The sequence below is a fragment of the Prorops nasuta genome, unplaced genomic scaffold (genome assembly GCF_024137725.1).
Source record: "Prorops nasuta isolate Cenicafe-Biocafe unplaced genomic scaffold, Cenicafe_Pnas_1.2 PNAS00006, whole genome shotgun sequence".
NCBI classification, from domain to species: Eukaryota; Metazoa; Arthropoda; class Insecta; order Hymenoptera; family Bethylidae; genus Prorops; species Prorops nasuta.
Genome location: NW_027116803.1, coordinates 8,459,752 through 8,474,368, shown reverse-complemented (window position 1 = coordinate 8,474,368; position 14,617 = coordinate 8,459,752). Strand labels below are relative to the sequence as shown.

Here is a 14,617-nt window from a genome sequence, read left to right as displayed (position 1 = left end):
GCACATTCCTCTCGATAGCTAGGCATATAAAAAATTGAGAGAATATAAAAAAATTGGGAATCTAAAAGGTCATAAATCAAGTAACAAGTCATGACACGATCTCAGGCGTCAGGTACTCGAGCATATCCGTTCTAGAAGATATCAGCACACTCAGCAGTCAGTTCTCCAATCGCTAGAATGGTGCCAATACAGCTTCTTAATGTCTAGGTAAAAGTTATGTTTTGCTTTACCCTTCAAAAAACTGAAGTGCTCTGAAAACTCTTTCCCTTTCTAAAGCCTAGCCTGCTTGTTAGATGGATTGTATGATATGCTTACCTGAAAAAGTTAAAAAAAATGGCTAAAAGATAAGTCAGGGAGAAATGGCATGACATAGGTTGGGATAATCTTAAGGATAGGCTATAAAAATTCTTAGAACAGTTTTTTGTTCAATATCTAAAATTTTATAAGAGCTAGGACTCAATAAGTTGTCCTAGCAAAAATGTTAATATTCCTGAAATTGATGTTAAATTGTTATTCTCTCCAATAGGGGAGACTATTAAAATTGTATCCTTTCATTTAAAGGATATTTTGTTATGCGCTGCATCGGTTTAGTTAAAACCATGCAAAGTTATAATTCCATGCTCGATGGAAAGTTAATTCCTTGCACGATATTAGCAACTTATCACAATAGTTATCTACAATTTAACTAACGAGAAAAGGGGAGATTGCGGTAGCCACCTAGCGGCAATTACTGGTACTATCAATTAAATAGAACTAGTTCACCCGTGTGTGTAATTACGTAATATTAAAATACCATTAGCGCGAAAGAAGATTAAGGAAGGCAGTCACCTAGCGGTGACTACTGGAACTAGCAATTAACTCAAGCTAGTTTATCTGTGTAGCAGAGTCGGAAATAGTTAGGCTACGTAAGGTAACTAACCATCGACTTCGAAGGGTGAAAAAACCTTCCCTCAACTAGGGTCCCCGTAGGATAACTAACCAACGGTACCATAGGGTGAAAAATACCCCCTCCCTAACCAAACTCGGTCCCACTATAAGACCTTCTAACTGTGACATAGGGTGAAAAATACCCCTCCCTAACCAAACTCGGTCCCACTATAAGACCTTCCAATTGTGACATAGGTTGAAAAATACCCCCTCCCTCCCTAACCAAACTCGATCCCACTATAAGACCCTTTCCTTCCTCATCCCCACCACTACCATACTAAGAGAGTCTTATCCCCACCCATCCCCCTTCCAAACCACAAAACAGCTTCCCCCACTCCCTGTCATCGGAACCGCATAGCTACACTACTACAGTTAGAGAATTTTCTTTTTGAAAGGCCCATTAGAAATGAATTGATCATTTGTAAGACTACTCTAAAGCCAAGTGGATACGAGGATAAATTTCTTCCAATACTTTGACCGTTTTTATCACAATATAATGTCTACATTGAAAATATATCCTTTCGCTCCACACAAACCCCAGACCTATATACTATATCTGTTACATTTACAGGGCAAATATTGTTTTAGACATGTGGCCCCGAAAAATCTAACTGTCATTACGTCCACAGAACAAGCGATAGAGGTAACCCTAAATTGTTGAATACTTTTTCGTAAATTCTAAATTTCACGAACTTTCCAGACTTTGTCATCATTAGTTTTATCATGAGATTTTGGATATTTTATTTTAGATTTTACGTCAATAAACCTGTCGCGACTTTTCACTGAAGAAAGGGCAGAACACATAACGTGAGAATCCTTTTCCTAATATTCTATTAGATCATTTCGTATGTTGTATGACGATAGCCACAATATCCCTATAAAAGTATTCAATTCTTCTATAGATAAATCGAATCCGTGTTCTTTACAAGCTTCAATGATATAATATTTTATTTCTGCAGAAAAAAAAGTTTAAATAATTCTACAGGTGATATTGAGGATATTTTTCTTTGTATCTCATTCTTCAAAAGTAATTGGTCATCTAGATTCTCCAAGCAAACCTTTTCTCCATCACTCCATGAAAAATCATGATTTGGTTCTAACATTTTCTAATATCCTGTATAATTAAGAAAGATAGATTTGTATGATACATTAGGACAAGGCTCGGAACGATTTGCAACTTTCGGCTGATTTCGAAGCTCTATCCCCTCCACCAAGTCACGTGGGCTCGCAGTCGCTGGTCGTAGCTGCGCGCGCAAGCCTAAGCCAGGTGCAGCTCACGTAATTATTATGGTTCAGATAAAACACGTGGTACCAAATTAATGTTTATCAGCAATAGTAATATTGTTTATGCTGAAAAAATTCTATATGAATAAAAATGTTACATTAATATAAATTATGTACCATTTATAGGCTTAACGTCATTTTAAATATAGTATTACAAAATAATATAAGTCGAAAGTGTTACACTAATGTAATTATTTGATTTTAATAAACATTAAATTTATTCGATCTATAAAAGAATAGTGCTATGGCCCTGTGTATTGAATTTGTAACTATTAAAAGTACGCACACAAATTGCAGTATTATTTTCCATATTGTAGTTCTGCTGCTAAAAATAAATATGCGTACAAATACAATAATATTTACCATTTTTTTTACATGAAAGATATACCTGTACTTATATACCTATCTACTTTAATGATGTAGACAGTTTCAATAATCAAATGACAGATTCTTAATAGATTTCCACATCACCCAGGAGGTACTTTTAATGATGCATCTTTTTTAAGTAGTATCCCCAGTAGGTTTAATCCACTGTAATTAACCACAGGAGAAATTAAAAATTAATTTGGTTTATATGTTGTGATTGAAGGAACTATGAAATAAGTATCTATCTCGCTGTGTTAGTCAAATATGTTTTCATAAGAGTAGCCAAAGTGGAATCATTCATGGAAAATCGTAAATCATTTTTAATTTGTTTCAGTTTCGAAAGTGAACATATTCACGCAAATAGGTAGATTTAAACAGAAAAAATTTTGCGCCTAAAATTTCTGAAAAGACATAGAATTGCTTCTTAAAGTTGCAAGTATTTGGAGCAGATTCTTGAAGTAAATATTTACAGACGGCAATGTGAGGAATAGTATTAAATACTAAATCATGCCTAAACATACATTAAAATTTGCACCGAAAGAATTAATACGTCTGATCAACTGAGAAATAGACTGTTTTTACGTTTGCAATTAATAATTGACATTATGAAGGTGATTCGTTAAGCTATTGTTATTAAAGCTAATTCACAAGGAGAATGCATATTTTTTGTTCTATAAGAAATTTCGAAACTTTCGCTGGTTTTTAATGATAAATAAGACGCGATTTTATGAGAATGTGTACAACTGTACGCACACTATTTTAAGCAAATTCACACCTACATGTAATTTTAATTTGATATATCTAGTGAACTGCTAGAAGGAATGTTACTTTCATATAGTGTTTTGAAAAGCTCTTGAGATAAGCTAAAAGAATATGCAATAAAAAATAGTAGGTTATTTAAAAAATTCAAGGTGACCTTCATATGTTTTTCAAACACAATTTGAAAATCAATCTAATGATAACATTTTATGTGCCCTTTTGAACCATAAAACTTTTGTATGAAACATTTTTTGAAAAATTATTGGATTTCGAAATAATCAACTGGAAACTTTTCTAACGAACATCCTGTGTTGTTATTATACTCAGGAGGTTGACTAGAAGATTTAAATATTTTAGTATCATTTTCAGTCTCCCCAATGAACTTTTTCAGTATAACAACAATATTATTGACATTGCCAAATATCAGCAGTTGTTCGATAGATGATTATTGCCGTTTAAAGTGTCACAATAAACGGTCATTAGAACGGATTAGTCGATTAGGTCTCCGGTTGTGCGATTTTGTAATTTAGAGGTCGAAATAAATCTTCTCTTCTTTCTTTTGTTCATCAAAATTTATTTCTTTTGGTAGCAAGTGATATCGATTTCTTCCTTGATTTTGCTGGTTTTGTGTTGTGAATTCTCTAATTTATTGACAGTTAGAGTGATAAAATGAGTGGAAATCAAAAATATAATCAGCGTTTCAACAGTTGCTGAGAAGACAAATTCTTCGCTTATATATCCAACAAAACGGTATGTCTGATTTGCCATTATGAGCCATCCATAGTTTCTGAATTTACTGTAGAAAAACATTATTTTTCAAAGCACATGTCGATATATAATTATTTAATTTATAAAGATGATGAAAGACGAAATTTAATAGAAGGATTAAAACTAGTTCTTAAACAATATTCTGATGAACCTCCAAATTTGGATATTGCTGCCCAAACATCCTCATTTGCTCGTAAAGCTTCCTACGATATTTCTTTGCTTATTGCTCAACGTGGTAAGCCTTTTGTTGATGGCGAATTTATTAAATCGTGTCTTCTTAAAGCAGTAAATGCATTTGGAGGATCTTTGACGGTTGATGATGTTCCTCAAATTCCATTGAGCGATAAAACGGTTGCTTCCAGAGTGCAAGTAATAGCTGGTTCTATTGAAGAAAAATTTAAATCTCTACTACAGTCGTGTGTATATTTTTCATTGTACCTCGACGAAAGTACTGACAACCGTCATGTCAGTCAATTAAGTATATTTGTGCGCATTGTACAAGATGACTTATCTTATACTGAAGAGTTAATAGATTTCTTCCCGTTACATGGTACAATGACAGGCGCAGATATTTTTAGCGCGGTAGAAAACACTTTTGAAAAATTTAATATCAATTTTTCCAAGTGTTCATGTATCGTTACGGATGGTGCACCGTCTATGGTAGGAACTAGAATAGGATTTGCTGGGCAGCTATTTCAAAGAAATATAAAAGTTCCTTTAATCCATTGCATTATTCATCAAGAGGCATTATGTGGCAAAGCAATAAAGATTACTGCTGCAATGAAAATGATCACAAAAATTATAAATTTCATTAAAGGAGGAAATAGATCATTAACTCATCGTCAATTTAAATTATTTTTAGCTGAGCATGATTCACTCTATAAGGATATACTTTTATATTCTGATGTTCGTTGGCTTAGTGCAGGGCAATGTTTAGAAAGGTTTTTCGCTTTAAAGAATGAAATAATGATGTTCTTGTATAGTATAGCAATGACATCAGCAATGTATAATGAGTTCAAATCATTCTTAGAAGATATAGATTCCCTTTGTGAGCTAGCATTAATAACAGATTTAACAAATCATCTTAACACCTTGAATTATAAATTGCAAACATCAAAACAATCTATTTCTCAATTAGTCAGTCATATCGATTCCTTCATAGCGAAATTAAATATGCTTATGCATGATTTAATACATAATAGCTTTTATCACTTTCCCGCATGTAAATATTTACTGGAAGAATCTGCTCCAAATACTTGCGACTTTAAGAAACACTTCTATATCCTTCAATTGACTATTGAAGAATTCACTACTCGTTTTAAAGATTTGCAAGCTCTTAGGAAGGATCTAATTTTATATGCAAATGTCTTCTTTGTACCTATTGAAGAGCAAAATGTAACCTTACGGGAAGAACTTTGCGACTTACAAAATGATATTTCTTTGCATTATTTAAAAAATAAATTTCAGAACTCATTAGAAATTTTTAAAACCTTGCCAAAAGACAAATATCCTTTTCTAAGAAGTTTTGGGCTCAGGATATTTTCTATGTTTGGATCCACCTATTTGTGTGAATGTTTGTTTTATAAAATGAAACAAATCAAGAATGATTTACGGTCTTCCATGAATGATTTCATTTTGACTGCTCTTATGAGAACATATTTAACTAACATCGAAATAGATACTTCTTCGTTAGTTCCTCCAGTCAAAACATATAAACCAAATTAAGTTTTAACTTCTCTTGTTGTCAATTACAGTGGATTAGATCTATTGGGAATACCACTTACAAAAAAAATGCATCATTAATAGTACCTCCTGGGTGTTGAGGAAATCTATTAAGAATTTGTCATTTGATCCTTGAAACAGTCTACAACATTAAAGCATATATATAAGTATATAATTACAGATATAACTTTCGTGCGAAAGGAATGGAAAATAATATTGTATTCGTACGCATATTTATTTTTAGCAGCAGAACTACAATAGGGAAAATAATACTGCAATTTGCGTACTTTTAATAGTTATAAATTCAACACGCAGAGCCATAGCACTATTCTTTTATAGATCAAATAAATTTAATGTTTATTAAAATCAACTAATTACATTAGTGTAACACACTTTCGACTTATTATTTGGTAATACTATATTTAGAATAACGTTGAGCCAATAAATGGTAAATTTTTTATACTATTGCTGATAAACAGTAATTTGGTCCCATGTATTTTATTTGTTCCAGAATTGCGTGTACCGCCCCTGGCTATGTTTTACGCGCCCAGCTACGACCAGCGACTGCGAGCCCACGTGACTTGGTGGAGGGGATAGAGCTTGGAAATCAGCCGAAAGTTGCAAACCGTTCCGAGCCCTGCATTAGGAAATGAAATGTTCGATTCAGAGTTTTCACCATTTGACTCAGAATTTCCATTAGAACCTGAGTTTACTGTATCAGGTATTATTACATGCTCATCATCCTTATCATATTCCTCATCCCGGTTTAATTCAGATTTGTCATTTTTGAGATATTTTTGCTGGAATTCCTTTTATGCATATTTACAATATTTAAGAAATTAGATTTTCAGTAAATAATTTGTAACTATATCGTTGTCAATAACGAATAGAAGAAACTATTCATTTTAGTGAATCGTTGACTTCGAGTGTCTGTTATCGAAATCATTTCCATGTACCGGGCCAAATTCAAATCCGAAGAATAGAAATTTCATTGTGTAGCGAATAAAAGAAGAATCTGGGTTGAAATAAATTCTCTAAATCAAATATGCAAACAATTTCAATTTTCTATAAATTTATAAATAAATGTAAAATTAAGAGTGATTCCGTAGAAAATCGCACTGCAGAGGAGAATTATTACGCAGAAAAAATTGTTCCGTCGCAGATGAAACACAGTCTCAGACTTAACCTCCAGCACTTCTAAAGTACAAAGATAGAAAATCAGACAGTATACGTTGATAACCAATCAATCGAAAATAATATGTATGTTTATAGAAAAAGTGTTAAGGGTAAAATACTTTCAAAGTTAGCTTAAGTACAAATTAGAATTTTTTGAAAGCATTTTGAGTAATTTTTCATTTTTATAAAAGTTTATCTATTTGCAAAAAAAAAAGATGTCAAAAACCATTGAACAAAATCTGTTGTATTTTTTGAAAGGGATTTTAACGGGAATCCGTATACCGATATTACAGGGCAAAAACTATTTCGCACGTGTAGCGTCTTCATTTGTTGACGGATTGTAAGGTTATTACATGTTTTTGGAAATGCCAGAAGCTTATCTACTAAATTACGTTGGGAAAATTAACAAAAAATGAAAAAGTTTTTTGTTTAAATAAATATATTAACATTATTGAGAAATAACAAATAAATCGCAAAATCCCCCAACGTACTTTAGTAGATAATGTTTTTGCGTTTCCAAAAAGTCCACAAAAATGCAAATCCGTCAAGAAATGACGATGCTGCATTTGACATAAATAATGGAAGAATTTCGTGTTGTCGACTTCCCGAACACGATATTCTTCTATTATTTATTTCAAATGCACCATTGTCATTTCTTGACGGATTTGCATTTTTGTGGACTTTTTGGAAACGCAAAAACATTATCTACTAAAGTACGTTGGGGGATTTTGCGATTTATTTGTTACTTCTCAATGATGTTAATATATTTATTTAAACAAAAAATTTTTTTTATTTTTTGTTAATTTTCCCAAAGTCATTTAGTAGATAAGCTTCTGGCATTTCCAAAAACATGTAATAACTTTACAATCCGTCAACAAATGAAGACGCTACGTGCGAAATAGTTTTTGCCTTGTAATATCGATATACGGATTCCCGTTAAGAACTATTCTCTCTTGGTATTTTGCTGATAAATTGGTGGAGTAAAATTTAATGAATATATTGACCAAAATTTTGCGGTTTGGACACTAGTTTTAAAATACTAAAGTTTAAAATCAATTTTTCAAGTATATATTCTTTAAATTCAAACATTTATTACTACGGTTAAGAAGATTCCAAGTCGATTATTGATGAAAGAAAATTCTTTAAAAACTCGATTGAAAAAAAAGAGAAAAAGTCATGCATGATTTGTGTTTAAACAACGGCTTCTCATAATTAGCATCATTTTATAGCAATTTTGATTTTACCATCGGAAAGGGCAGATTTCAAGCCTTTAAATCATGTATCTCTTAATTTTTTCTAACGTCTACAACATTAGTTTTAACCTCTGTAAAACCAGGGTACCGAGAGTGGCGTTTTCAGCCGAAACCGGTTAATCGAACCCAAATTTTAGCTTATATGATAGTTAATAGTATTATAGATGATGCATTAAAATTTAAACCCAATTATAAATTATCATGAAAATCATAGAAATACCTTACTATTACTCAAATGATTCGTTATCGACACGGTCCTTATTAACACTCTTTTAGCGTCACATTCAAAATAACTAATAATTTCCACTGAATTCGAAATTATCAAAAATTCGATATTTGTTAGTAACGTTACACAAGAAACAGCTTCAGCTTTTCACTATGAACACTACATATATGAAAGAAAATGAAAATAGTGATTGATATATCACAATATTAAAAATATATTTACTATTAACCGACTATTTACTTTATAATAATTGAAACAAAGTTATATATCATTATATTACGCGTGTGAAAACTTTTTCGATTATTCCTATTACTTAAAGTAATATCTATCTAACTGTGTGTTAATTACAAAAATATTATTTATTAAGTCTCTTAGTAATTGGCACTTTCCTCACTTGCAGCTTTCATTTATTCACAAACAATTCTTCGAAAAAATAGTTAAGAAAAATTAGTTTCGTTTTTATAATGTATTCAAATTAACTTTGCTGTATAACCCCTTAGTTAGAATTACAGAAGAGTTACCAAATCAATTTATAGTTTACAGGTTTAATTGCGAGCAGAAAATTACATATAGATGCTATAAAAACAATTTTCCACAAATATTGGCTCGATCATCTCAATGAAAACGTCAAAAATAAATACATCAAAATTATCCGCTACTAAAATACTTTTAACACAAAATATCGGTTACTATAATACAACAATCTTTAAAATAAGCATGTTAACTGTTTTTTCAACTATCATTGACCAACTGTCACCTAAAGCAAAACACTACAATAGTAACGTAATCGAAGGTTCAATAAAATGAGCTAATCGAAGAACAGTCAATTCAAGAGATTTAGAAGACTGCGTATCGTTTTTTACTGGTCATAATACCTGATAATGGTCGATAAGTATATATATAACCAATAGAAAATAAACAAGATATCTTATCTATATGTATGTCATGTTATAGTGAAAGAATCATCGGTATTTTTTAATCACTCAGGCTTGTCCGAAATTATTGTAAGAAAGTTCTAACAGAATTAAGTCACAAAACTTATGAGAGTCTATGCTGTAGGCCTAGATAATCAGTTAAAAAATGTCATAAAGTGCAACGAGCGTCACAAAATACACAACGTCGATAACCGAGGTTGCGTTTGTTCATTGCAGCGTAAAAAGAGGTATAGAATTTTACGGTGTGTGACGATGAATACAGATGTTTTACCAATTAGCATAAACCTATAGAATTTTACGGAAAATTACAGATTTTTGTAGAAGTCCACAAATAAATAATATAAAGCAATGCTATACAACATGAAATTGTAAGTAAAAAGGAATATTTATTATAAATTTGTGTAACATAACAAGAAATATAAAGGGTGTGTATCAGCAATGATACTTTTAATTTTAACCACATATTCTTGAGCATAAACTAAGTTGAAAAGTCATGTACTATTAATACCGTAAAAGCATCATTACTGAGATAAATTAGTTTTAAGCCGATAAATCATGGCATCGATTCAACGGAAAAATTATTTTACTCTCACTTTCGTTGACACTTCCCTTTCGATAAACAAAAGAAGCTCGTACTTCACCGTTCCATATTACTATCTTCACACATGTAAAACTATACCGATTATAAATATTACCTCTTGACGTCCTATATTTCTAATCTATGCGTTGCATGAAATTTATTTTCTGTCTATTTTTAAAAGGATCCTCGAAAGCACCTATTAAGTTGATAATTCTAGGTAACGATACGGCGAAATTGATAGATTAATGTGAAAGCCATTGTATTTTATCGGTGATGCGACATATGAATTTCTCTTAGGTAGTCAAAAAATAAGTATTATATTAAAAAAGACATTATAAGAAATTGTATTTTTAGCTTCTTTTGAAAATCTTACTGTTTTATCAGATAGAGTAGTCAGCTGTGCATCAGTGGAGGAGCAAAATAACTTAAAATTGGTTTTCAAGTAAACCCATAGTCTTCTCTGGAAATTTTGACCCAAGTAGGGAGCTTAAGGGATCGCTTTAAGAATATATAAGCCTTTTTTCGTTATATAAAAGGACAGTCCACAAAATTAAGAATATTTGAGCTCTCGGATTCAATAACTATCGGAGCGCTCGAAAAATCGTAAGAGAATTGTCAAGTTACCGAAATTACTACTGAAAAAAGAATGTTTAAATTTGAAATATAAAAAATACCGTCATACAAAGTTAACAAAAGCAAACATATTTTGTCTTTCAATTATTATCATTGGATCAATAATATTTTAGATAAAAATTAAAACGTGTTAAATGTTTAATCTGTAATACGCGATACCATTAACCATTAACTTGCAATGACTCAAAAAGAAATTAATGGCATTATTTGAGATTCTCTATCTTCTTTCGAAATGATTTACTGATTGCAACAATTTTTCAAATATTGTTGCAATCAGTAAATCATTTCGAAAGAAGATAGAGAATCTCAAATAATGCCATTAATTTCTTTTTGAGTCATTGCAAGTTAATGGTTAATGGTATCGCGTATTACAGATTAAACATTTAACACGTTTTAATTTTTATCTAAAATATTATTGATCCAATGATAATAATTGAAAGACAAAATATGTTTGCTTTTGTTAACTTTGTATGACGGTATTTTTTATATTTCAAATTTAAACATTCTTTTTTCAGTAGTAATTTCGGTAACTTGACAATTCTCTTACGATTTTTCGAGCGCTCCGATAGTTATTGAATCCGAGAGCTCAAATATTCTTAATTTTGTGGACTGTCCTTTTATATAACGAAAAAAGGCTTATATATTCTTAAAGCGATCCCTTAAGCTCCCTACTTGGGTCAAAATTTCCAGAGAAGACTATGGGTTTACTTGAAAACCAATTTTAAGTTATTTTGCTCCTCCACTGATGCACAGCTGACTACTCTATCTGATAAAACAGTAAGATTTTCAAAAGAAGCTAAAAATACAATTTCTTATAATGGCTTTTTAAATATAATACTTATTTTTTGACTACCTAAGAGAAATTCATATGTCGCATCACCGATAAAATACAATGGCTTTCACATTAATCTATCAATTTCGCCGTATCGTTACCTAGAATTATCAACTTAATAGGTGCTTTCGAGGATCCTTTTAAAAATAGACAGAAAATAAATTTCATGCAACGCATAGATTAGAAATATAGGACGTCAAGAGGTAATATTTATAATCGGTATAGTTTTACATGTGTGAAGATAGTAATATGGAACGGTGAAGTACGAGCTTCTTTTGTTTATCGAAAGGGAAGTGTCAACGAAAGTGAGAGTGAAATAATTTTTCCGTTGAATCGAAGCCATGATTTATCGGCTTAAAACTAATTTATCTCAGTAATGATGCTTTTGCGGTATTAATAGTACATGACTTTTCGACTTAGTTTATGCTCAAGAATATGTGGTTAAAATTAAAAGTATCATTGCTGATACACCATGTATAGCACAACTACTTTACATACCTTAAACTTTTCATACTAAAAAACGTTACGTTACAAAAACTCATAATAACTGTGAAAAAAAAATACTTAATAGAGTAAAATAAAAATATAAGGTTTACCTATATAACGTTAGGCAAAAGTACATTGAGAAAATAATGTTGAATTTACTAATATGGATTTTATTGAAAACTTTTTCATTACAAATATCTCCAACTATAGATGGCGCTTTATCAAGCTGTTTTTAAAAATCAATTAATAACGAGTAACTTCACATCAAAACAAACAGATTTCAGAATACAGTACTCATTTTTATACAATTATATTATGTTAAAGTGGACGAAAATGTAAGCCTTTTGTTGCAGGAAACAGATAACATATTATTTGATTCCGCAGATAAGAAGTCGCAAAGTTAAGAATTGTTCAATTTTTATCCAAAACAAGTAAGCTTTTGAAACATATGTCTCCTAAACTAAATAAGATATGAGGGTGAATGATATAAACAAGAAACGCGGTAGTGTCTGGTCTGCAAGTACATATAAAAGTAGATAAAACGTCTATATATACCGCCATAAAGTCACTACTTTTATACAATAAGCTTGGCAGTCCCAATTTTCAAACCGATTTATCTCTGTGAATGATCCATTCTCCTGATTTAGGTAAAGCATTTCAACAAGCTTTCATTTGAGCCTATGAACATCAAAATCGGTTCACGCAATCCAGAGATCTCATACTCTGTTAGTTATATATATACATATATATGTCGGATCCATCACATCTCTTTCTGGAATACAGAATTCTTGAAGTTCTGGTTCGCTTTCCATAATTGAAATAAATGTAATATAATTTCTTTAACATTAACTTTCTTTATTTTGTATTTTTATAATGCTTCTTGTATGACTGTTAGATAGAGAATAATGAATAACTAATCGGTTACTACCGTTACATCAATAAAAACAATAGAAACTCAATGTACATATGTATAACGAAAAGTAACAATTTATTTTCAGTTATATTTCCGACATATATATATATCGAGAATTAAGATTTTCTTTCACATCTTCTTCTCCAGCCAGAGTGTATGTCTCGGGCTGAAATTGGCCGATTCAGTAACATCATTTTCCTATAGTTGGGTGCAGAAACCTTGCGTCTGGTGAGGGGAAGTAGGAGACAGAGGGACGGGCCGGGGGCTATCTAGATTACTCTAGGGGACTTAGAGAATTTCAATAAATCCTATTTTTGTAAAAGTAAATCAAAATGACAGCTCGGAAAATTAAATTATAAATACGAAAGGACTAACTTTAACCAATAACAGGAATAATATAACCATCAGATTAAAATTAACAAATAATAAAATATGATAAAAAGTTGTAAAATTTTAAGGAAATTACTTTGCGACTATTTTATTATTACAGGTTAAATCCTTTTATAATAAAAATGTCAAATTAACAGGAATCAACTATTCATGCTGCTTTCTGTGTGAAGCTGTTATCCCAATGGTCCGAATAAGTGGAAGTGAACTTGAAATATGCTGTGATATTGAGTATGGTAACGGCATTCTATCAAATGAAAATAAAGGAGATTTATTAGAGGTTAGTAAAGATATAAATAAGGTAATCTATTTTTAATATTTGTAGAATTTAAATTTAGTGTAGCTGCAGTAACTAAATTTTTACGTTAGCAGATTCTGACACACATCTGGCTGATTTATCAATTTCTTTCACATTCTTTTAAGTGAGGCTTCAATAACTCTTTCGGACATTCCGGTTCCGGTTGCTAGGATTTGACCATTATTCTCCAGAAATTGTCAATCATATTTAAAACTGTAGATTATGCTGGCCAATCTCCTTTTTCAATTTAGATATCATCTCCAAGACATAGTCTTGCAGCATGCAAAGTGTGGACACTGGAGTTTTCTTTTTTTGATAAATTTTCTTCTGGGTATTGTTTCCTTACATTTGGAGCATTTAATTTTCCTACAATTTTGTATATACACTTGAGTTCATTTTAATGCCTATTTCATATAAATCTCCAACTATGTACATGTTTGGAGATCCACTTCCATTAAGATATACTAATGTAATTACTCCTTCTTGCAGGCAAGGTGTATTTGTTGTCTTATCAACTAGCCTCTGGTCACCAGACATAAATATCCTTGCATCTTCGCAGGGCTGGAAAATCTTTTCATCTCTCCAAATGACATCTAAGTGAAAGTTTTAATCCTTCAATAAGTATTCTGAAGCAAATGACACTTTTTGTACCCTATGTTGAGCACTCAACTTAATTTTATGAGCTCTTCTATGACAATGAATACCTGCTGTATGAAATCTTCTACACATAGTTAATTGAGATATTGTAGAGGTTCAATTCACTAGATACAGTAGAAGTAGCTCTCATCCTCGGTTGTTTTCCCTGAATATTTATTATGTTCTTTTTATCTGTCAAATCTGTATATCTTTCTTTTGCTATACTTTTTATCCATTGTTTAATTACATTTTATCAATCTTCAATTGTTCTGCTATTAATTTTTAACTTCCTACCATCTCAACGAATTGCCAGTTCTTTTTAAATTAATATTTCATTATTATCTAACATATATTACAGTTCTATTTTGTAAATAAATACTTATAAAATATCTTAAAATATTTAAGGAAAAAAATAAATTGTAGCCCGGTAAACTAT

The 14,617-nt window shown here is 31.1% G+C and overlaps 2 protein-coding genes across 4 annotated transcripts in view; one reads left to right on the top strand and one right to left on the bottom strand.

Moving 5' to 3' along the window:
• Arms (Ankyrin repeat-rich membrane spanning) overlaps positions 1 to 14,617 on the bottom strand; it is a 295,457-nt gene that overhangs the window by 256,643 nt on the left and 24,197 nt on the right. Inside the window, exon 1 of one of the 3 annotated variants that reach the window (XM_066729125.1) lies at positions 8,476 to 9,266. The exons of 1 other annotated variant lie outside the window; for it this stretch is intronic. The gene's annotated coding sequence lies outside the window, so the exon portion shown is untranslated. Of the gene's footprint in view, positions 1 to 8,475; positions 9,267 to 14,617 lie in introns of those variants that run through there. One more of the 3 variants, XM_066729124.1, reaches the window with a different exon arrangement.
• LOC136774654 (general transcription factor II-I repeat domain-containing protein 2B-like) lies at positions 4,162 to 5,829 on the top strand. Its single transcript, XM_066729070.1, has one exon. It carries the CDS (start codon positions 4,162 to 4,164, stop codon positions 5,827 to 5,829), a length of 1,668 nt encoding a protein of 555 aa, XP_066585167.1.